This window comes from Parasteatoda tepidariorum, chromosome 8 (assembly GCF_043381705.1).
Source record: "Parasteatoda tepidariorum isolate YZ-2023 chromosome 8, CAS_Ptep_4.0, whole genome shotgun sequence".
Taxonomy (NCBI): domain Eukaryota; kingdom Metazoa; phylum Arthropoda; class Arachnida; order Araneae; family Theridiidae; genus Parasteatoda; species Parasteatoda tepidariorum.
Window position 1 is genome coordinate 44,136,207 of NC_092211.1, and position 26,214 is coordinate 44,162,420.

The 26,214-nt window shown below is 27.3% G+C and overlaps 1 protein-coding gene across 1 annotated transcript in view; it reads left to right on the forward strand.

Moving 5' to 3' along the window:
- Window positions 1-3,267: 3,267 nt before the first annotated feature.
- LOC107451935 (uncharacterized) overlaps window positions 3,268-26,214 on the forward strand; it is a gene marked incomplete in the record, with an annotated part of 144,271 nt that continues 121,324 nt past the window's right edge. Inside the window, 1 exon segment of the mRNA XM_043050349.2 lies at window positions 3,268-3,660. Within this exon segment, the coding sequence (XP_042906283.1) occupies window positions 3,559-3,660 (102 nt within the window).

Below are 26,214 nucleotides of genomic sequence, written 5' to 3' on the forward strand. Positions count from 1 at the left end.
TTCCTTGCTGATATTCAATTCATAATATAATTCATTATTTTCTTTAAAAAAATTATATTTAAATTAAATCTTGTCAAATGTATTGTAAAAAATTGCTGTAAAAAGTGCCAGCACTCAGGGTGCCTGTACTTTTTACCGTAAAATCTATTTTTATTGGAACATATTACGGAACAAAAAATCTGATAACGTCATTTTTACAGTAATAATTACCGTAAAATCACTGAATTACTCTAATTAAATAAATATTACTGTAAAAATTGCGGTGTAGTATTTTACAGTAAAGATGGATTTATGAATGATACACCTGTATTTTATACCGTAATGTAATCCGGAATTTTTTATAACGTATAATATATTTTATTAGCTAGTATTTGGCTTCATTGCTGACTATTTTACTTTATTTGCAGACATATAAACTTTACTTGCTAACATAATAATTTCAGACCTAAACTTATAAGTATATTTCGTTTTTAAATTATATTAACCAAATTTTATAAAATACATTATTTATTTTAATTTGACTGATTAATTATTAAAACGTATATATTTATTCCAAAATTATTATAATTAAGTATTATATATTTCATTTTTATTTCCAACGTGAAGAGCATTAGTTGAACAATGACTAGATATTAATATTACAGGCAAGTAACATATGTTGTAATATAATTTTATTTTAATATGAAATGAATAATTAAAAGATAAGTAATAAAGATTTCTGCTGTAGAAAAAATTATCTGCATAAATAATTATGAGTCTTAGTAATGCATAGAAAAACTTTTTCTTGAAGATATCGGAAATTTTTTTATTGTGGTATATCTTCACGAAATTTCGCTATTTACCTCTAATATATTACGATATATTAGCGCGAAATATTAACATTGCAAAATACTGCATGATATATCGTCAAAACTATTGCTATTTCCTTTTGATATATTGCTATAGATTGTCCTTAAATATTAATATTCCACAATATATCATGGTATAATACAATAAAATACCAATATTCTTTTTTAGCATATATTGCAATACATTGACTTGAACTAATGAATTTCACAATACATCACGTATATATTGCAGTATATTAGCCTGAAATATTAATATCGCAAAATATATCACGATTACTGCAGTATGAAAAAAATAATCTACATAAATAATACTAAGTTTTAATAATACATGGAATAGAAAAAAAATTCTCAAAAATAGCGGAAATTTTTTAATCGCGGCATATTTTCAAGAAATATCGTTATTTGCCTCAGATATATAACGATTTATTACCTTAAATATTAACATTGCAAAATACATCATGATATAATGTCAAAAACTTCGCGATTTCTTTTAGATATATTATTATAGATTGCGCTTTAATATTATTATTTTACAATATATCATGATATAACGCAAGAAAATATCAATATTTTCTTAACGTGTATTGCGATACATTGACTTGAAATATTGAACTTTACAATACATCGTGTGCATTTTCAAATAATGTCTACAATTTCTTTCGATACATAATAATATATAGGCCAGATATATATATGTTTTATAATCTATCATCAGGTATGTACCTATCACCTATATGTTTCATATTCTTTCATCATGATGTATCATCATGATATATCATTAGGAAATATTGATATTTCCCCATGCATTGCGATGTTTTTCTTGTTTAACTAACTTTATCGACACTCATGGTAATATCGTATTCTATAATTGTCGTTATTGATAATACTCGTTACAACTCACAATATCTTATTCTATATTTATCGTACAGCAAGGCATTCACGATATATGAGAAGAGTGATTTCTAAAATATTTTTATTTGCGATTTTTACAAAATAACGATGTTTCATAATACAGGGGTGATTGTGCTCCGGAAAAAATTCGGATTTCCGGATTTTCGATCCGAAAGTTTCCGGAAATCCAAAGTCCAGAAGTTTCAAGAAATCATCGATCACATTTATATATAAAAAGTCTTGTATATTTTATTTAGAAATATTAGAACTAGAATTTATACTTGGCATCTCTTTCATTTGTAAATATTTTTTCTGGTAGAATAATAAATGTGATTAGAGATAAAAGTAAACTTATACATAATTATTCATTTAAATTATGCAGCATGTAATTAATTTAGAATAAGATGTTTTGAAAATTTCAATGATTTAAATTTATAAAGATATTAACTTTTTGAATGATTTTACTCAAGAAATTTTCAGGATTTTTGAGTTGAACCCACAATCACCCCTGATAATTTGAACCTATATATTTCCCATCTCTATAAGGAACAAAGAAAGACAGTAGTACAAGAAAAAGTTAGTATCGTTCGTATTATTATCGTCGCTACACTGAAAAAAATGTGTGGTCAAAGCTACCAGGATATGACTACATTTACCGCTTTTCTGACTCTAAGGGAACACCAAAAAACTTGGTAATTTTTACCGAAGCTAAAAAAAAAATAATTAATATGTTTTTATATGTGCAATAAAATTTTTATTGCTTAAATACCACTTATTCGGTTAAATTTAATTTTCAAATTTGTATTTACTAAAGGGAGGTAATCAGAATTATATATTTGAAATCTAGAAGTTCTGGTAAACGGTTACCACATAAACGGTAAAAAGTACTGAATGAATGGTTTAAATACCGCACATTTTGGATTTATTCACTTGAATAATTGTTGTTTTCTCCAAAATATTTCCAAATTATGCATTTTACCAGAATTTTTTCTCTGTGTACCATTTTGTATAAAAATAAATAATATGAAAAAGAGCCAAACACGCTGTAAGACTTGAAATTGTTTTCTGAAGCCTCTCCAATCAAAATACTATTTTGCTTCACTTTTTTGTTTTGGAACCAGATGATATGTAAACAAAACACAACTCCTTTTTCATTGAAAAACCTTTTTTTTCCAGTTATCTCCTATTGAAAAAAAATTTCATTGAAACTGTTTTGTGAAACCTCTCAAATGAAAATACTATTTCGTTTAACTTTTTTGTTATGGAGCCGGATTGATATGTAAACAAAACACAACTTCTTTTTCATTGAAAAACCTTATTTTCCAGCTATCTCCTATTGAAAAAAAAATTCCAACATCTCAAGAAGTAAAGAAAAAAAAGAAAGAAAAAAAATTTATATAAATTATGTAAGCAACGAAAAAAGAACGAAAAAAAAGAGTGACTGTAGGGAGGGAAGGGGAAGAAAAAATACGAGAACTTGAAGAACAAGTTCCTCTCCATCAATGTTATTAAGATTCCAGGTAGAATCCCCCATCCCCTCACCTGTTGCATGTTCGCCCGGAGGTAGTTGGTCTACCAACAGAAGAGTCCGTGTCGCCGACTTCTTCAGATTGGCACGAGTGTTGAACGATACTTTTAAAAAACTCGTGCCAAGGATTCTACTGTCGTTCCAATAATCCTTACATTCCTGTGGATTATTTTGACAACTTATTTGTGAATGTTTTCCGGATTTAGAGATGATGTTATTAAAAGAAAGTTGAAGTTATAAAAAAACGTTGATTTCGAAGAAGAAAATCTATTGTGTTATTGGTAGATTTGAATGTTGAAACTCAAAATGGAGTTAAATTGTTCGATTGTTTTCGTGCGTTTAGTGCTTGTTTCATTTATTTTGTGTTTTGGATTTCATTTTACTTATTCTCAGGTAAGTTTATTTTTTTATTTTATTCATTGGCAATGAAAAAATTTTAAGTTCTCCCAATTTATTGTTTTGCCATCTACCCCACCCCTTATTTTATAGAGAGCCCTATCAAACTGTATGCTTTATTGACCTATTACTATAGTATAATATTCCTCATAAGGGTATGTGGTTATTTTAATGGCATAATGCACGATAACAATGAGTACACAGTACATGCTGTATTTCAATATTCCTTATTTGTTCGCTTTGTTTATTTACTCATATAGCCTTAATAATATTGGTGATGCAACTTTAATATAGTTGAAACATCATTGCAGAGTATTCTACGTTCTAGAAAATTTTATCGTGATAATGGGTTATTACACAATAACAGACGATTAAGAGGTTTTTGCACTTGTAATAATATATTTTAGCTAAAAAATGCATTACTGATCTTTTTTGAACAAATATTACTTAATAATAATAATAATTTAAACAATAATACTTAATAATAATAATAATTTAAACAAAAATACTTAATAATAAAAATAATTTAAACACTAATACTTAATAATAATAATAATTTCAACAGTAATGCTTAATAATAATATTTAATAAAAAATTACTACGAATTTTATTTAAATAAATAATGTTATGTAAAAAGTTTTTGGATTCTAGTGAGAAAAAATTTGCATGTAATAAATTATTGAAAAACGTTAACCGTAACACATTTTTCTTTTTTAATATTTTGTTGATTTTTAATAATTGTGCTATCGATTTTTTAAATATAAATAGGAAATTATGCATAATTAATTGCACAAAAATCTTTATTAAAACAACTTACTCTATTCAAAACAAAAAATATTTGCAATAAATGCATGTTACAATTTTAGAACACTGAATACAATGTTGCAATCGTCATAATTTACGTATAACCCTTTATGATCCATATATTATAATAAGTACCTACTAATAAATAGCTATTATATAGTATGTATTATTATAATAAATACATACTATATAATGAATACCTACTAATGAGAAAAACTACAAAAATTGAAAATATTTTAAAATAAATTCTATTTTACTTTTTTGAAAAACGCCACTTAACGAATAACTTAACGAAAGATAATTTTTTTATGAAAAAAAGCAGGGGATAAGATTGAAAATGTGATGTGAACTTAATTTTAAAATAATGCTATTATGTACAATGTACACTGAACAAAAAAAAAATTATATTATTAAAACTTTCTATGCTTAATAGATGTATGATTTATAACTATATCTTTTAGTAAAATAATCTAAAATAAAAGGAAAGTATTTATTTTAAATTATACTTAAATAAAATTGCACATAATAATGATATTAAAGCTTTAAAAGACCAAATGATTTTACACCATTCACAAACAGATTTTAAAGTGAAATTACATACCTAATTGGGGAAATCAAATTTATTTATTTATTTGATTATTTTTATTTATTTATTTCCTATTCACACATTTTTCATTTCGTTAAAGACAGCTGAATGAAATTCGGAATCTATATTTAATCCTTAATTTGTTTTTTATTTAACTTAAGCGAGAAAGATTTTCTGATTCTTAAATACTAATTTTTTAAAAAGATGAATTATGAAAGGTTATAATTACGGAATAATTCAAATTTTAAAATTGTAGATATAGCTACTGGAAAGAAACTAAATTATAAAATGTTTGGTTGTTTTAAAAAATAATGTTTTTTTCGAAAAAAAAAAACTTCAAGGAATAGAGAGTACATTTAAGATTTTAAGAACAAGAAAAAGATAATTTTAATTTTTGGAATTCTTCAATTCCTTTAAATTCTTTTAAAAATTCTTTGAACAATTTAATGTCTATATATATTTTTCAAGACGCATAAAAATTTCTTTATCAATTACTTTCGATTTTTGCTCTTGAATTTGTTTTTAATAATTTTTGGTTTCACTTAAAAATTTTAGAATCTTTTAGTTAATTTGCATATTTTAGTTAAAGTTATTTGCATATTTTAGTTAGAAGTTAAATTTGCATATTTTTCTTTTCAAATAAATATTAAAAATACATTTAAAAATTTAAAATTCCTTTTCAGAATGCAAGCTAAAATGAAAAATAATTAAAAAATTTCAACTATTAAAACATAATATTTTCCTCTTCTAAAGTTTTATTTTATTTTAAAAGTAAAATTTAGAAGATTAATTTAGAAGATTAATTAGCATATTTGAGTACTTATTAAGCAGTACAATAGCACAAGGGGTACATTAAGCGGCACGTTTGCAGACATCTTTAAAAATTTTAAGATATGTTACGAAGATGAGTACCGGTTCTTCTTGAGTGCTAAACAAGAAATATATAAAAGAAAAGAAAAAAAAATCACGTGATTTTTGACGAAACGCGAACTCACCAATGTATAACAAAACTATCTCCTCATTTGTATATCATCCCAAAGTATTCTGAAAGCTCACCGCATTTTTTTATTTAATTTTAAAGCCATTTATAAAGTTTGACAGGTTGGTACAAGGCTTAATGCATTCTCTAATTAAGCAGATTTTCCTAGCTTGAATCCTGGTGAGACCTCGTGTTCACCTTTTTATTTATTATGTATTTTCTAATAAGTTGTTTTCAGGGTTATTTAAATTGTTTTTGGCGAAGTTTATGATATTAAAAATAAAATAAAAAATAGTAATTTTTTTCCATTAGACGAAATTTTTATTATGAACATTTTACAGTAATAGGTTTCATCAACAACGAAGAAAATTTTCATTTTTTTCTTTAGCTCCAAATGAGGAAAAAAATATATACTCTGTGCTATGCGTGAATAACTCTATAAAGCATGAATAAAGCACAAATAATAATATTTTTGCTTTATTCTTATTACTTTAGGTGTTTGACAGTTTACAAACCACACCATGAAATATAAATAAATTATAGCAGGAATTCCACTTTAGCTTATTTGGAATGCTTCAAATTGATAAAAGATAAGCCCAACTTAGGAATCACCATTTCCTTTTAATGATGGTTGAATATTCCTCCATCAGCAATCATGCAATTCACTGCTTGTTGGAGCAATGAACACCAACCAGTGGTACCAAACTTGAGTTTCCTGTTCACCGCTATTCAATGTCTGTTAATTTTTTTTATTCGAATAGTTAGTTACTTTTTCGCCCTTGATCTCCTTGGGGCATTCTTTAGTTTCCGCGTCCACCAAATGAAGTTATTTTTAATTGTTTCGATATTAGATCAATTATTTTTCTTAGTTTAGATGTCTCCTGATTAAATTAAAATGGCGATGATAATAAACGATGCGTCATTTAATGTTCTTATTAAACTAAAAATAGCGCACTGAAAACTGTGTTTACTGTAAAGGACAGTAAAAGAATTAACTTTTAATTCTGCTCCTAATTTTATAAGAGCACTTCTCGAGGTGGGAGAACAATAATGTTAACTACAGCTAATATAGAATTATATTGATACTTTTGTTCTATCTATTACACATTCACTATTGATACAAAATAGTTTTCTATTTAAAAATGGGCACTCAATATTTTTTTTAATAAATTTTCGATACCTCAGATTATCTTAGACAATTAATTTACGAGAATTAATATCGGAATTGTCATCGTGACGCAAGTAGTGCACTTAAAAGAGGGTTTCTGAAAATTGAGCAAAAATGTTTCAAAATAGAGCCGAAATAAACAATATTCAAATTTGAAAACCCCATGTATTCAATTGAAATTAGTTTGTAACAACGAGTAATTATTTATTTTGTGAAATAATGTTTTTTTTTGGAATTACTTCCAATAAAACATTCCAATTAAAATTCATATTTATTATAAAAATCTTTTTTTTTTGTTAGAAAATTTTTAAAAAATATATAATTCTGTACAGCTAGTTAAAAAATGAATGCAAGAATATCTTTAAAAAAAGCAGTTAATTATTTGAATAAAAACGATTCTTAGCTTGGAAGACTTTAAAGTCTTTAAAATCATTTAGAAAAAGCTTTTTTATCCAATAATGTTTTGCTTGAAAGCATTCAATTGCTATCAATTCTAAATTTCATACTTAATATAAAAGCATGTTTCCAGCTTCATAAATTTAGTAACATTTTCTTTAACTTTTATTCTAGCAAAATTATAATAATTATAACTATTATTACTGAAAGAGGTATTTGGATGTTTTATATTGCATGACTCTCAATCTCAATATATATATAAACTATTTCAGTTTTTTTTATCAATGAATAAACGCAATAGGGCAATTTTTTTATTATAACCCTCCTGATCTATATGAAACATTTAATAATTTGTTAATTAAAAAATAATAGTAATTTCATTTCACAAAATTTAGAATTAACAATGTTTGCTTGGACTATTTGAAAAATTTTTCAGTCCAATACATTAAAGATTGTTTAGACACTGCATATGTCAATAATAAAAGCACTGATCAAAATACATTTCAGTTTCATTCAAGCTTGAAATGTTATAATTTACATTCCATTGATTTACATTTCAATGAAAACAATTATATTTGAAAGCTTTTGATTAATGTTAAAATAAGTATGTAAAGTGAAGCAATAAAATAAAAAATTTTTTTAACAACATTGGCATTTTTTATGAGGAAAAGCCTTTAGAAAAAACTATCCAAAAAACACATTTGCAAAAAAAAAAAAAAAAAAAAAAAAATGTTATCTAAGACCATTTAACCCAAACAGTTATGGGAATTTTCCTGGAAAGAAATTACACGTTTCCTCTTAACTTGAATATAATATAAATATGTATCTTTTTAACTTCCGACTTACACTTTTTACACAGAGTTAATACACACAATTCAAAATCTGCTATCATTTCTTCCCACTTAAATCAAGATTAAGATCTGTTTACCTTGTATTTAAATATGCTGTCTGGCTTCTTCCTCAAATTCGTTCGATTGAAATTAATGATAATAGATTTTCCGATTATATCAAAAGTAAATTTTTTTTTCTGTCTTTATTACATACTGTCTTTGTCAATTTTTTTTTCTTTGCAATAAAGTTAAAGTTGTTTGACACTAGTTTGAAATATTTAATGGGGAAAAAATACATAATCCCATAATCGAAAATCGTTTGCGCTTTTAATATAAAGTTCTTATTGTTAAAACATAAAGAAAAAAACTTTTTCAATGAATGCAATGAGACGCTAAAGAGAAAACCATGTATAGTTATTATGATTATTTTCCACACTTTAGAGCAGATATTATCACCGAGATCGAAATTCTCTTAACAATGTAGTTTTCTAAGCTTTTTTATATTTTTAGTTTTGGCAAAGGTAAAAAAATCGTTTGACACTGCTTGGAAATATTTAACAAGAAAGAAAATGCATAATTGAAAATCGTTTGAAACTTCAAATGAAGCTCTTCCCATTGTTAGAACATCAAAGAAATACTTTTTACAATGCCATGGGTCATTTTGGAAGAAAAAGGAAACCATCTTCAGCTATTATATTTACTTTTCGCACTTTTGACCAGATGTTATCACTAAAAGAGAAATTTTCTTATCCATTCTTAACAATATCATTTTGAGAAAGTGCGTAATCTTTGATGGAGGAGATATTGTTGTTTCTTTAAAAGAGAATAACTATTAAATCTCTATTATAAAACAATACCAAGAACTTTTTTCAAATATTGTTTAATGGCCCGGAGGGAAAAGTTTCGGGTATCCAGAAAATGAAACTTGAGGAAATATGTTAGTAAACACCTTAATACAATGCGTGTTAATTTTCATTTAAAACTAGTAAGAAGCTAATGAAAAATGAAACACGAGTATATGAAACTGAGATAACTAAGAACTGAGGAGATAGACATAGAAACTGAGATAAATGTGATTCGGTAACATGATTAAAGATTTTTTTTCTAATGAATGTTATTTTCAAACATATCCTAAATGACTGAACAATTTAAATTAGTTTTTAAAATTCTAAATAAACTTTTATTTGAATAAAATAAATCTAAAAACATATTTTTCCATTCGTTTGGTACATTAATTACTATTTAAAATTATTACTAATTAAAAATTTTCTGCAAGCAATGGAATCATTATTTCTCTCATATTTATCATATTATTTCATAGAATTTCAACTAACTGTTTAGTTTCATTTCTTATAGTGCTCCTCTTAACTCTTAAATTGCTCATTGTTTCCAAAATTTCCTTTGTTTTTATTCAATACATGATTAATTCGGATTAACTGTCGCATATTAACCTTAATTAAAAAAAATTAAGCCTTTATTTAAGAAAGATTTTGTTCGTGATTATTTTGTTATGTCTTGAGATTATTATATGCTGATCAAACCATGATTTTCCTTTTTAAGCCTCAATTGTACTTAATATATATTTTTGAATTTACATTCATAATTATAATTTATTCTCATAATTTTTGCTGAACTTGCGTGTTTAAAAAAACGATTTTGACATTTCATAACACGATTAATACATTGAGCATACTTCTCTTGTGATTCCATTAAAATCAAGTTATAAAATTAAAACTTATTGAGATCGAAGGGTTTTGACATTTTATGCAATAAATTGTTTTTAGTTAATTGGCCTTTCCACTGAAAAACTCTAAAATCCCTGGCTGTGTTGTAAAAAAAGGAGATTGGGACCGTTGTTTGAAAACAATTCAAGAGATATAATAAATTAACAAGTCTAAAATTTTAATACTAATATTTATTTATTTTTTTGTAAATCACTTTACAAACCACATAGCTTTTGCGCCAATTTTTTAATTGGTGTCATCACAAACAATTTCAATCCCATAAAACTGATCCTTCTATTAAATATTAATAGAAAATCTTATAATTGATTTTTAAGTTATTGTTAACTATCCGACTGTGTTAACAATGACAGATAAAACCGCTTTCAACTAAATCTAAAGACAATCCATTTCGAAATGTTCTAAGTTTATTCTAAATTTCTATTTGAGAAAGAAAAACTCTAAATACATAAATAGTAAAATTAAAATCTCATTTTGAGTGACCTGCCAAAAGAAAATATTATATTCAATTGCGTCAGCGACGGAAAAGACAATGGAAACTTCAAGTTCGAATGACGATGGTTTAAATTACCATGAAATGATTTGCTGAATTTGTGCCCGCATTGCTAACCCGGAAGATATGAAGACAAAAAAAGAAGTTAGGAAATCAGCAAATAAGATTCTTTTTTTTCCGACTCGAGATTTTTATGACTATGACTATCTTATAGGTCAAACAAATACTTGACCTGTATAACTAGGAAGCTTAGTCAACCGATTTAATTCTCAGAAAAGAATATTCTATTACGATGACGTAAATATTCTATCTTAATATAATACTCGTTTTCATAAACATAACCCACGTTCAGGACTTCAAATTATTGCCACTAAATTAGACAAATATCAAAAGTATTAGCCAAATTTCAAGATTCTCAAAGGCAAATATTTATTTTTTTATGATTAATTTAATAAGCAAATAAGTTAATTTTCTCTTTAATAGATTATATTTACTTTCATAATAAATTTTATTTAGAATTAGATTTAGTAAACGTATGCAATTGAAATAAGGAATATAAAAAATTCCGAAGCAATATTAGGATTTATCGTTTCTTACGAAGAGAAAAAAATTCTGATGAAATTACCGTATTTTATTGTTATAATATTTCTGGTAAAAAAAAAGAAAGAAAAAAAGAAGAAAACATGATTGTGGTTAATAAAATCAAAGTATGCGGTATTTAAACCATTCATTTGATAATTTTTCTGTTCGTAAAGTAACGGTTTACCAAAAATTCTGATTTTCAAAATTATAGTTCGTATTACCACTTTAGTAAAAAACACAAAACTGGGGAGTAAATTTAACCGAATAAAACATTTTTATGCCTGCTCTAAGGTATCGTGAGGAAATTACTAAACTTCACCACATTTACCAAATTTTTATCACATATTTTAAAACTAAACTGTGTCGTTAGTTTTACTAAAATTGTTAACAAAGTGGTTCGGTAAAAGCTTTCGGTGCTCCCATCGAGCCAGAAACACTGTTAATTTTACCGTATTCTGGTAGTTTTTTTCAAAGTGTATAGTTACTGAATAATTGCTTACACGAAAAATATTTTTAAAAAGTTTTTATAGTACCCAAAAGTGAAATAAAAATTTCAAAAACAAGTTTATGGATAAATTTACAATCGCGCAATCGAGCAAAATGATTTGGTCAATACTGTATACCAATCGAATCGAAAATCAATGTGTGGAACCCAATCTGTATTTATACAATAAAACATTTTGGGGTGTTTCAGTTGAATATTTGCTGGTTTTTAATTTTTAAAAATGCTTATTTTTCATTTTTAATAAAACAAAAATAATCACTTAGCCATAAGGGAGCGAAGCGACCTTGGAACGGAGCTCCCTTATACCTGTATTAAATAAAACAGTTATTCAACGAAATTAATTACTTCTAATAAAAAATTACTATATTCTACTTATCACAATAGAACGAAATTAATATTTTATAAGTTTATTTTATACTTCTATGTAGGATTCATGTCTGAAATTTTTTAATTGTATTAGTTATTATTGCTTAATTTTCAGAATTTCGTGTTATTTAAATTAGAAGAAAATTTACAAACACCGAATATAATAATAAAGAAAGGTCATAAGCACTTCAGAAGCACAAACTAAATAAATACTGTTACTAACACAACCAACAAGCTTCGTCTTTGCTTTAAATAGCAAAAGCCACACTGTAAAAAATTCCGAATTAAATTACAGTAAAAAGTACTGACACCTAGAATGCAGTGTCCATAAAATCCATACCAATGTAAGATTTATTTTTCCCGTAAAAGTGAAACACTAATTTTCATGGTAATACTGATTTAATTATTGTGGTACAGTTATTTTACAATAAGTATTGCTGTAAAAACTACGGTAAATCAGATTTTTTCCCCCTAAAACTTTACGGTGAAAATGGATCTTACGGAAAAACATGCTGGCATCCTCAGTGTTAGTACTTTTTACCGTAATTTGATCCAGGAATTTTTACAGAGCATACAACAGTTGTAAAACTTGGAACTTTTAAATTCTTAAAGAAAAATAGTTAAATGAAACAATTTATAAAACTAATATATTTCATTCATCAATTCCAACCGTTCCCGAGTTAACCATTTATACATCATTTATATCCTAATAATCATATTGATTGAGGCTTTATAATGGAGTATTTTCTACTTATTTTATTTTCTCTATACCGCTAAGTATATAATCTTTGATTATAACTTGCATATAGTAACATTTTATTTATATTACTTTTATATTAACTAAATGGAAGGAAATTGTTAAAGAGGAAAGAACATTTAATAAACTAAATGTAATAATAATTATATAACCACAGAGTGCACAGTATTCTTCAGTAGGAGAAAGAAGATAAATAATTCTGTGAACACAAAAACCAATTTCCGGGTTTTGATTATGCATCGAAACGAGTAGAAATAGCTAAGCCAACGAAAAAAAAGATAGATTCAAAATATTTAAATTTGCAAAAAAAAAAAAAAAGAAGTTTTAAATGATAGCATTTATTTCAACACGACTTTTGTGAAATTGTCTGAAAAATTAAATATTTTTACAAATGTATTTTATTTATCAAATTTATTTCTATTAAACTCCAAGTCATTGGGGAAGAAACACATTATTTAAAATTTCAGTGGAAGCTATAATATCTGCTAGTTTTATACTATTTTATTTATACTGCTTTTATATACAATTAAACGTAATATGTTTGGAGAAAATAATGCTTTTTTCTAATAATAGAGTAGAATTTCGAATTTACAGAATTAATTTGAATTAAAATTTTAAAAAATGCTAAATTCGTGTTTATTATTTTCAGTTCGGTTGAATGGTTAATAAACAAGAATAGATTAATTGAAACTTATAATATATAACCTAATAAAAAAATAAAACCCTTAATGTAAGAAAAACTTTTGGTTATTTTTATTTTCTCGATAAAATAGCTATTTTCTTCGCCTCATTGGCAGCCTATTTTACACTGCTATGTTTTTTTGCTTACTAACTTGTATAAAAATAAACATTTTAACTTTTTGAGATTATTATTTTGCTCTAAATTTCTTACCGAGAATTATTAAGAACTCGCTGGTCTTGCTTCAACAGTCCAGCTAGTTTATGCCCTATTTATTCACATTTGACCTTGTAACGTCATTGTAATTAGACAACGTTTATGATGTCTGCGCTTGATAAGGCTATTAGCCTCCACAGAACGATTTCAGGATAATACTTTCTGACACACAATGCAGCTTCTTTTATTATTATAAGTTTTCTATAATGATAGGCAAATAAAGATTTTAGATACACTATAGTTTTATATTTGACCGATTAATATTTTTGCTTATTGAAAAAATATTGAATTCTCTGCATGCACCGTAATTCTAAAAATAATAGCATAAAAATTGGTCGCCAGAATTCAGAAACCGTGAAAAAGAAACGTTTTTCGAAAAAGTGTGCTCTGCGAAAAATTACTGTAAAAAATACCGGCTTTCAGGATACCGGTACTTTTTTAATTAAAATCCATTTTACTGGAGCATGTTACGAAACAAAAAGTCTAATATACCGTAATTTTTGCAGTAATAATTACGGTAAAATCACTGAATCACTCTAACTAAATAGTATATAGTATTGTAAAAATTACATTATAATATTTTACGATAAAAATGGATTTTATGGTAAAAGTATTTCATGAATGATGCATCTAAAGTGCCGATACATTATACTGTAATTTGTTCCAGAATTTTTTTACAGTGCATAATACTTTTTACAATATGCGTACCAATTTTTTACATTTATGTATAAATATTTCCGAATTCCATTTTCGGTCCTAGATATGCAAAATCAGCTGAAAATAATATTTGATTATGAAAGTTTTTTTATGTTTTTTTTATTTAACTGATTTTCATGTTTCTTCATTTATTTGTTTTTGAGGAAGGGGAATTTTGACTACTTTCTCACTAGCTAGAATGCTCAAATTTAAATAATTGTGACGGATGACTAAAAATTTAAATTTATTTGCTTACTATTACGAGCAGAATTTAACATCAATTGAAGTTTCAATCCTTTTCCGATGTAAGCAAACTGTCGAACCCAAAACTCGAAATAAAGTAATAACGCCGAGCAGTTTTCAAAATCCTCTTTTTTTAAATGGATAAAAAAACGAGAAAATAATTCAATTTCTATCGCACCTAAAACGAAATACGTAAGGCGCTCACTTTTTAATCGAACATTTATCAGCACCGCATATTATTACATACATTTCTAATAACGGATAAAGTACCGGTACTTTGGTTGTCAGTACTTTATCCATAAAATCTATTTTTACCGAATAATAATATACCGTAATTTTTACTGTAATGTTTATTTAATTCTGAGTGATTCAATAATTTCACGGTAATTATTATAGTAAAAATTACGATATATCAGATTTTTTTTGCTCCGTAACATGTTCCGGTAAAAATGGAACTAACCAATAGCGAACAATTAATTTTACAATTACCATTATCAGCACTTTTTGCCGTAATTCTATCAGGAATTCTCAGTATCTTTAACTAAAAAATTGCTGCCTTCTTAATAAGGTTTTAAATTGAACCACTATATTCCTCCTTCAAGTTGAACTATAGACGTATAACCAGTAATACGATGAAATATTTAAATGAAGTATCTACAAGGCTAGCAACAAACGTTATAGTTCAAAAATTCTGATAAATTATCACACAGTATGTTAAGAAAATTTCTGGTAAAAAAAAAAATTAAAAATTTAAAAAAAAAAACATTATAAAACCAAAATATACGGCATTTAAACCGTTCATTTGATAATTTTTCCGCTCATATGAAATCGGTTTATCGAAATTTCTGGTTTTCAAAATCATAGTTCTTATTGTCATACATTTTATGAAAAATACAACACAGAAAAATAAATTTACCCTAATTGATGGTTTTTATGCCATGCTTTAAAGTGTCAATAAAATTACAAAATAGCTATCATCACATACTATAAAACTATATTTTACTGCTAATTTTACCAAAATCATTACCAAATCGCATCGGTAAGAGTTACCGAATGTTTTGGTGTTCCCATAGAGAAAGAAACTCGGTAAATTTTATCATATTCTGGTAATTTTGACCATACTTTTTTCTCGGTACAAATTTTTTAATTTGTTTGTGAATACTTTTTATTTTATTTTATAGTTAAATTCCAGATTTTCACTTATATTTAGCACAAAAAAGTGAACGTATGTATGTCTATGGTGTAAATCTTTCGTCTAAAAAAAACTCATATATGCTCTATCATCTTTTTTCCACTATACCCAAGTTTTTTTCTGTATTTTCTTAAATGCTGCTTATTTAATATTCAGGTATAACAGTTAACATTAAGTAATGAGCATTGTTTGATTTCTTCTGAAAAGTCATTTTAAAAACGCCTTAAATTATTATCCCGTATGTTTCGAAAGAATATGTTGCTTTGAAGGGGAAAGAAATGAAATAGCACTTAATTATATCATTAGGAAAAAGTTTCGAAATGAAAGTGAACTTTACTCATTGTTCATTAGATTCAATTATCGTAAATGTTTAACAAAGGTAGATTAACCTACAAAACACTACAACTAATAGGGTTTTAAAAAAAACTTTTTCTGTTTCTTTTTCTTTTTATTTAATCTGTTAATATAAAATTATATTATACATGAAACATGATGTGATATAGAATTATATGCTTATATAGTAAGCACAGTAAAACTTTCTCGAGAGGTCTTGATAAATTTAAAAGGTAAAACTATGCACTTTAACTATATATAAAACTTATCTGTTTAAAAGTTTCATACATTATTCTGTTACTCATACAGGATGCTTTAATTACAGAAACGTTATAGAACTATTGTTTATAAAAAAAAATGCAACTTCAACATAATAAAAATGTGTATCTAAGATTTTTTTACGTTTTTTTAAGAAAACGGAAGAAAAAACAAATTAGTTATGTAGATATGAGGACACAAACCTTTAATTTGAATTTAAAAAAATTAGTTTTTATTTTTTTATTGATTCAGTTATTTAAACAATTTATATAAATTAAATTAAATTATGGCAAAATTGTGAAATGTTTCATTTCATTATTATTTTTTTACTATTGTTATTTGTTATGGTTAAATGAATCCACTGCAATAAACAGAGGCTAAGAGCTATAGATATAACAAAAAATAAATAATAAAATTAACAATAATTATATCCCATAAACACCATCTTAGTACAGGTATCTTCTAGGATTTTAGTTTCGAGAAAATCCTAGAAGATACCTGTACTAAAAATCCTCTCACTGGAGACATAAATAATATGACGAGTACCTTTGAATCCAGTCTAAGAAAGGCAGCTAGTCTGTCAATCCCGAGGGGAAAAAGAAAAGTCTCATGGGTGCCTTTCTGGAAAGATCACAACATTGATTTACTGATCGCAAAGAGAGACAAAGTAAATGCAGAGTTAAAGACAAGAAACACAGAAGAACTTCGACGTGAATTGACACGACTAAGCCACGAAGTGGAGCAAGAAATTTATAAATGCAAACAAGAGAAATGGGCTGAATTCTGTCATAAGCTAGACCCTAGGAAAGAGAGTCAACATTGGAAAATCATCAAAATTCTGGACAACACCAATGGAAATTTTCAAACAAACTCAAATATTATTTCAGATGGCAATAGGCCCCTTACCAACGATCTTGATACAGCTAATGCTCTAGCTGAACACTACTCAAGGGTTTCAAGACTTAACTACGAAACAGCAGATAAGAAAATACTCACTAGCAGCAAAAGAATTCTTCTAACTGCGAAAAATGACAACTCAATCTGGGACTTTTCTGGAGACTTCACGCTACATGAGCTAAATGCTTCACTGGCCAAAACGCCATCTAACAAGGCCCCGGGAAATGACCTCATTTTTGCATCGATGTTAAAGCATTTAGGAAGTACTGCTAAAGAGCAGCTACTCACCATCATCAACAAATCCTGGCGAACAGGTAAGATTCCGAAAGAATGGAAAATAACAATAATCATTCCCATCCTAAAACCGAATAAAAACGCTGATAGCCTCTCCAGCTATCGTCCTATCTCTCTAACCAGCATCTTGTGTAAACTGACTGAACGTTTGATTCATTCAAGACTAATACACTGGCTCACCAACAACCAAAAAATTAACTTTTATCAGACAGCTTATAGAGCGCAACACTCAACCACAGACCAGCTCTTTTATCTTTGCCAGTCGATAATTGATTCTTTCCAACAGAAGCCATCAAGAAAAACAACTGCCATATTTCTAGACATGACCTCCGCGTTCGACCGTGTCTGGAGGCAGAGGCTCATTCAAATAGCACACAAAATTGGAATAAATGGAAATGCCCTGATTTGGATTGCGGAATTTTTAAGAGGCAGAGTAATTAGGGTTAAATTTAACGGTGTACTATCCAAAAGGAAACGACTCTGGGCTGGTGTACCACAGGGATCGGTATTGAGCCCCTTGCTTTTCCTTATTTACGTCAATGATTTACATCCTCACATCTCTGAAGAAGCAAAAGTAGCATGCTACGCAGATGATATCGCCATCTGGCACAGCAGCGAGAACATTCAGAAATCTGAAGCTGAGCTTAACAAATCAATAAGAGGATTGGAAAAATGGTCAAGAGACCTTAAACTAGTCATTAATCCTAACAAGACTAAACTCAGCGTGTTCAGCACAGACAGAAAACACCGGCACACATTTTGTCCTAATATCACATTGTTTGACACCCCCATAGAAAAGATTTCTAACCCAAAGTACCTCGGTATAATACTTGACGAAGAGCTTCGTTTTCACCACCACATTCTAGAGTGCTCAAATAAAGCACTAAAAAAGCTCAACATCCTTAGGAGGCTTTGTGGCACAAAATGGGGTGCTGCACCAAAAACACTGAAAACTACTTACACAACTCTTATAAGACCGATAATGGAATATGCCACACCTGTATGGTCACACTCCTCCTCTACTTCAAGAGAGAGACTTGATAAAGTACAAGCAAAAGCTGCAAAAATAATGTCTGGTGCTGTCTCATCAACAAACAACTTAAGAATTCAAGAGGAATGCGGTTTGGTCCCTCTGGAAGAAAGGAGACAAATGTTAACTGTTAAATTTACAAATAATGCCCATAGTCTTGACGAGGGGCACATTTCACATCGTACTATTATAAACTGGAATAAGAAATCTAGACTCAAAAGGTCATCTCCCCTTCTGTTTGACAGGGCCATCAGAGAAAAAATTCACCTTAAACCCGAAGACTGTCTTATCAGAAACGAAACTCCCGCTATTGGAGTTGTTCCAGAGAATACGACAATCTGTCTAGAACTCATCGAGCCCTGCTCGAAAAAAGACCATGCGAATAAACTCAAGGAAATTGGGATGAAAACTATCGACTCTCTATCTGGCCTCAATCATGTCAGGGCTTTTACTGATGGATCTTCTGACTCCACCTTCACCAACGGAGGTGCGGGAGTGGTACTGCTCCTTCCTGATGATCAAAGACGAGAATTCGCAACTGGTGCTGGAAAAATCGCATCTAATTTTACAGCAGAATTGATAGCCATTTCTACGGCTATCGAAACGTACATCAATCTTGAACCTTCGGAGCAGCTTAGTGGTATCACCATCTTCAGCGACTGCAGGTCTGCCTTACAGGCCCTCAGCAAAGGTACCTCAAGCCTTGTCCTGAATATCATAGAACAACTTGGACAACTTCAGCGCCTCCGGAAAAATTGCTTCTTGCAGTGGATTCCCGCCCATGTGAACCTAGAGTTTAATGAAATAGCTGATTCCTTGGCTAAAAATGCCAGAGATCTAAATCAAAACTCAATCCCAACCACGTTGGCAGATGCAAATGCTTATGCAAAATCAAGACTATTCACCCCTTTAAAAATCAAAGCCCACGATCAAATAACTAATCTTGACATCGATAGGAAGACAGCCACTACTCTCATCAGACTAAGAACAAAACATCATAAAAACATGAAAATTTCTACAGATAAGACTAGAAAATATCAAAACTGTGGCAACTGTCTTAATGTGGAACTGACACCATATCATGTTTTTAACTGCCCTGCAGTCGCTGCAGGCCTTCACCTCTTAAACTACCCCACAGAAGAGGATTTGTATTCTTTTAATGCCATAGAAATAACAAAAACTATTCAAGCACACCATGAAATATGATTCTATAGAGGATACGACACCAACCAACCAACCATCTTTTTTTCAATTGAAAATTAATTTCTAAAATTATAAATTAATATGTATATTTTTTAACATCACAGAAGATCATTTATGGTAATTTTATTAGTTTTCCAATGATCTAAATCATTTAAAAATTCCTCATCAAAATGAAAATAAAATAAAAAAAGAGCTGATGTAAAAATCTGTATGAGTAAAAATCTGTATACTGTAAGATTTTAATTTTAAAATGTGAAAAATTAATAAAAAAATCGGACTAATAGCGGAAATTGAAAATGCGTTATAAAATTTGATAATTCAACTAAACATCGTTCTTTTAAGATTGATATCATCTTTTATTCATAACATCTTTGTTTTCAATTCTATTTCATGAATAATTTCCATTCAGTTTCTTTTATGAATGGTTTCAATTGAATTTCATGAACTAAGTTAATGAATATTCCTAACATAATTTTCAAAGCTTACAAACTTACCTGAAACAAAAAAGAATACAACCAAGCTAACACAATAAGCAAACATAATGCTTGCTGAAATAAAATTAAAGTAACGAGAATATTTTGTAGTTTAATTAGTTTAAGAACAAGTTTTGACCAAAGATCAAGACCAAATTTTGTTGCTACAATAATTTATTTTATTTTATAACCGTCGTTGTACAGCCGACTGAATTTTGGGTTTACGACTACTAATATTTAACTCCGTAGCCTTCTAATTTTTAACCCAATCCAGAAGACAAGGGAACTCCTGGATTAAGTATTGGGAGAAATTTGCCTTCGTGGAGAGCTCTATTGATAGAGCTAAACTGCATTTGCGTTACATGGAGTGGGAAACCACGAAAATCTTTGATGTCATCCAGACGGCAGGGAGACTCTAACCCATGTTCCATCTACCACTGAGGATATTTTACATCAGCACTGTTTGCTACAATATTGAAATCATCAAAATTTGACTTTAAACGTTTATTTAAAGACAAATAATTATAACTTTTAAGTGACAAATTAAATTGCACACTTTATGCATTTCTGTTTACTCAACTTAATCGCCTAATTCGCTTAATAACAATGACTTGTTTGTGTAAACAACCTCAGTAATTATGCTATACAAAATTCCTTCTACCACTGAAAGTAAAAACTTAATAATTAATTTCAAAAGATATATTTTAATCCATTTTGATATCCATTATTAATCCATGTTTTAATCCATTATGAGGTAGTCAAAATCTGGAAAACATGGTCACAATAGTGTATCCAAGAGAGCGGTTTAATGTTTGGACTCCTTTATGTTAATTTTATTTTTGCATATTTCGCCGTACCTCCAAAACTTTGAAAAAGAATTGAATTTTTTTTTGCCCACAGTTGTAAATTTCATTTATCCAAAGACAGTTCCATGCGAGGAATGACTTGAAGTAAATATTTATTATTTTTTATTATTTCATTTGATAATGGTAGAAATTTTTTTTTATTATAAGGTATAAAAAATTTTTCGTCATTTCAAAGAATGTAATTTTATACGACCAGATACAAAATTTGAACTAAATCAGTCGATTGCTTCTGATGAATCGAATGTTAAAAAAGTCATATTTTTAAAATTTGATTTCTCAAAAACATTATATCAAGAATTATTAAGGGTAACTCGTTTTTTTATGCTCGTTTTATTTCTGTTAAGCACAAATAGCATTTTATTTCTGGAAAAATAGCAGGCAAAAATAAATCGCTTAAAAGAACAAGGTCAATTTTTCTACCCGCATTAAGAAATAATTCGTTACCTTTTTTTATATACAGGAGCATTTAACCTAAGCATCTTATTACTTCAGACTTTAAAATGGATCATTAGTGATAAGGCTGTAATCAACAAAACTATTTTTTTACCTGCCTTTTTTTTACGTTTCGTTACTGTTACTTTAAACAGTTTGATGTGTAATAATTTAAGCAGATTGATGCGTTCGTAAGCATTTTTAAAACTAGTACTCTCGTATTTTATTTAAAATGATGACTGCCTGAGAATATTTTTCACGGAGTCATGATGTCTTTTATGTAGACATAATTTGTTAAAAAAACAAAATTTATTTAGATTTAACACAGCAGCTATTAAATTAAGATTCTTTAACAAAAGTGTAAACTAAGCTGTTAATGCGTAATTTTCTAAAATTTTCGTGGCTGTTGTTGATTTTACAGTAATAAGTATTTATTTCGTAGTAAAAGCATTCGTTTTATGAAACAAAATAATCAGAAAACCGTAATCATATTTTTATGTCGAAATGCGTCTGCATTACATTTTTATGTGGAGTTTTCTTTCACATTGATAAAATATTAATAGAATAGAATAAATTTTTTTTTTGCTATATACAAATAAATCTATATTCAGTGTTAAGCGTAAATTTCTTTCATAAAAAATAACACAAACTAAAAAGAGAAAGTAAAAAATTTAAGTGAAAGGATACAACCCTTCCAGAAATTAATAACGAAATTAACAATGTTTAAAAACAATTTCCCCAAATTATTTCAAATAATTTTTTCTTTAATATTTTTTAAAAGGACTAAATACTTAGCTTAAACTGCTCAACATTTTTGATAAACCAAATAGGAAAGAATATGAACAAACAATGAGGCTAATCGAATATTTAAAATTTTAATAATTGGTCTTACTTATTGGTCATTTTCCTAAAATTTATTTCTTCATTTCTCGGTACTTCATTCTGCAGATTTCGTGTTAGATATAGTACTCAAAGGCTTTTCGGGATATTAAATAATTCTCATTCTTTATGATACAGCTAACTTGCCGCAGTGCTGTCTAGATTTTTAAAAAAATTTATTCATAAAATAAATTCAATGAATCTCTAATAGAAATTTTTCTCTTTTTTATAATTGCCCTCCAAAACATTATGCTTTAGTATAAAACATATGCAAGTATAAATACCATTGTTTCGTCTTAGAAATTAAATTTAGTTGTACACTGAGAAAAAAGCATGTTCAAAACTAATAGAATTTTTAAAATTTGCCATGCTTCTAGCTCTACGGGAACACTAAAAATCTCGGTAATTTTCACCAAAGAGCTTCGGTAACGTTTTTGGTAAATTTAACAACAAAATATGGTTTTATAATGTGTTATAAAATTTGGTCTAATTTTATCATTATATCTTACAGCCTGGCATAAAAACCATTTATTCGGTAAAATTTACTTTTCACTTTTGTATTTTTTACTAAACGTGAGGTAATGAGAACTATAACTTTGAAATCCAGAATTTCCAGTCTACCGTGAATGAATGGTTTAAATATCATATATTTTAATTTCATGCACCGAAATTATTGGGTTTTTTTTACCAGAAAAAATTATTGCTATATAGTACGGTAATTTTGTCAGAATTTTTACAGTGTAGTTACAGTATGAAGATATTAGTAAAAGAAAGTTATAAAGAGTCATTTTTGAAAAGGAAAATTGAGATCTCACAAAGAATGATCATTCATTTCAGTACATTTATTCTTATTACAGTCTTATTTTATTCATTATTTGCTTATTTCAGTAATTCTTTAAATTTTATAAATGAGATCAAGGAAAGTTCTAAGTGGCAATTTTTGAGTGTTTTCGAAAAGAGTAGAAATACCGAGTGCATATGATAACCAACAGTGAACGAATAATCTTAAAAAGGCTTTCTTCTTGGCAATAAATAAAAACACCAAGAGTACTGACGCTAGGACGCGAACAGTTAAAATTAATATTCCTGAATTATAGATTTCTCAGACAGAAAGTTTGCAGACTAGAATAAAGGCAAAACGTAATCATTATTTCCTATTATCTACGTAAAAACTTAAAAATTAGTTTACTCAAATTCACTGAAATTTCACTTAGAAATTAATATGAATATAAACATACAAACACACAAACATGCATTAAAACATGCAAACAAAGTAACGTTCATTCAGTTCTTTGAGTTTCAGTTAGAATATTACCAACTTCCATAAAAAAGCTTTGACAATACTCTTACTACTGCAACAATTTGAAATCCATGTAATTTAATCTAAGCTGTATATTGCAAAATGAGTTGCAATTTATAAACCAAATATATTGTTAGAAAATATACGATACCTCCACTGTAATTTTAGCTTCGTAGGTTAGCCCTTTAAAGCAGAATTTTTATTAAACATATTTTCCATTCTTTTTTTATTATTTTGTAATAATTTAAGCCAAAGTAAGCGACTATATTATAGTTTGCATTTTAATAATTTATGGTTATAAGAACAGCACGAAACACCGGTGTCTTTTTCTGAGTTAAAAGGAAAATCTTCCATAAACGGCTAACTTCCAAACAATAATTTGTACCTATTTGCAGTTATTTAGATATAAAAGAAAAAGTTTTTCATTATTGAAATTTGTTTCATTTTGTTTTTCACCATTGAAATTTATTACAAAATCAATTATTGATAAATTTTTGAATATGAACGAGAAAAAACATTTGAACTTTTTGGATTTTATATTTTAATACAAAAATAATTCCGATAATATAACAGATTTTTTTGGTAACTATTAAACTGTTTTTTATAATTAAAAAATATAAAAATATATTTTTGCTTGAGTCTGAAAAAAGGTTGTCCCATCTGCTTCGAAGAGTTAATTAATTAGAATGCAAACAGTATAAAAAAATTTCAATTTCATGAATTACGAGTCCCAAAATGAAATTTAAAAATAATTTATGAAAATCCATCAAAATAAAGAAAATCAAATAAAAATACTTTATTTAAAGTTTTAGTTAAATTTTTCAAAATCAAATTAAAATAGAAATACTCATTAGAATACATAAAAAAAATTATTTTTACATAACGTATGACATTTACCTTGACCCATTCAGGAAAACCCTTTTTGAAAATGCTTTTAGAATTGTAAATGGCGTAATCAAAATTAAATGATACTTGATATTCAACGGTAAAGTGCGAGAAATTTTCTTCAAGTTCAGAAGGTCGCCAATCAGAAAAAAATAAATGTCACACACATCCAAAACCCCTAAGGTATGAAGATGAAAGAAACTTGATAATTAGTAAGTCTAAGAGGAAGTAAATAACTTTAGAGAACTTTTTTTTCGAACATTAGGGGTCATATGATAAATCCAAACGTGAGAGTTTTTACTAATAAATGATGTGAATTTAATTCTTACTATCTTACGATCAATTATTTCAAGGATTTTTTTTTCCTCTTTTATATTTTAACCTGCAAAACTAATATTAAATTCAATATTTCGTTAAATTGAATAAACATCATTTCATTAATATGATGGGGATATATGTAATTGCACTTTATTTTTAAAAATCATTTTTAAACTAGGTTAAAAAAATATAGAGAAAACATGGAAAATTAAGATTAATAAGAAACGTAGAAAAAAAATTATTAAAATAAAATATTTTTAAAAAATTAAAAAAATATTTATTAAAAAGCCGGAAAACAGAAAATGAAAAGATATAATCTCTCTATCAGCTCATGCTATTAAAAAAATAATTTAAGTGATAATAATAAAATTTTCTTCGTTTTCTTTTCATCCTTTTTGTCTTTATTGTGCTAATATAAAACTAATATTAAATTCAATATTTCGTTAAATTGAATAAACATGATTTCATTAATATGATGGGGACATATGTAATTGCACTTTATTTTTAAAAATCATATTTAAACTAAGTTAAAAAATACAGAGAAAACATGGAAACTAATTAAGATTAATAAAAAGTGTGGAAGAAAAATTATTAAAATAAAATATTTTTAAAAAACTTTATTTTAATAATGTTTATTAAAAAGCTGGATTTATTAAAAAATATTTATTAAAAACCCGGAAAACAGAAAATGGAAAGATATAATCTCTTTATCAGATTATATTACGATTATATCCGTAAAAAGGAGTGCTTCTTAATTTTATTAAATAATTACTAATAAAAAATAAAAATAATAATTAAAGTAACGATATATAATTCAAATATTTGATTATTTCAGTTTAACACTTTACACTTAGTACGATTCAGTAAAACCTTTATTCTCTTATAATAACTAAACGTTGATACATTAATGCAATAGGGTGAAAATTTAACTCCTCTTTGGTTTAAGTGGTATATGAAATATACCAAATGTATACTATTTGTGTCCATGTATTTAATTTAATGTATTGTGTTTAAATGAATATGTATAGTAGTATAACATTTGGTATAACATGAAAATAAATAATATATAAATCGAATATTTAACAATTTTAGTTTGACACTTTGCAGTAGTTGCGATTCAGTAAAAACTATATAGTATAATGATTAACA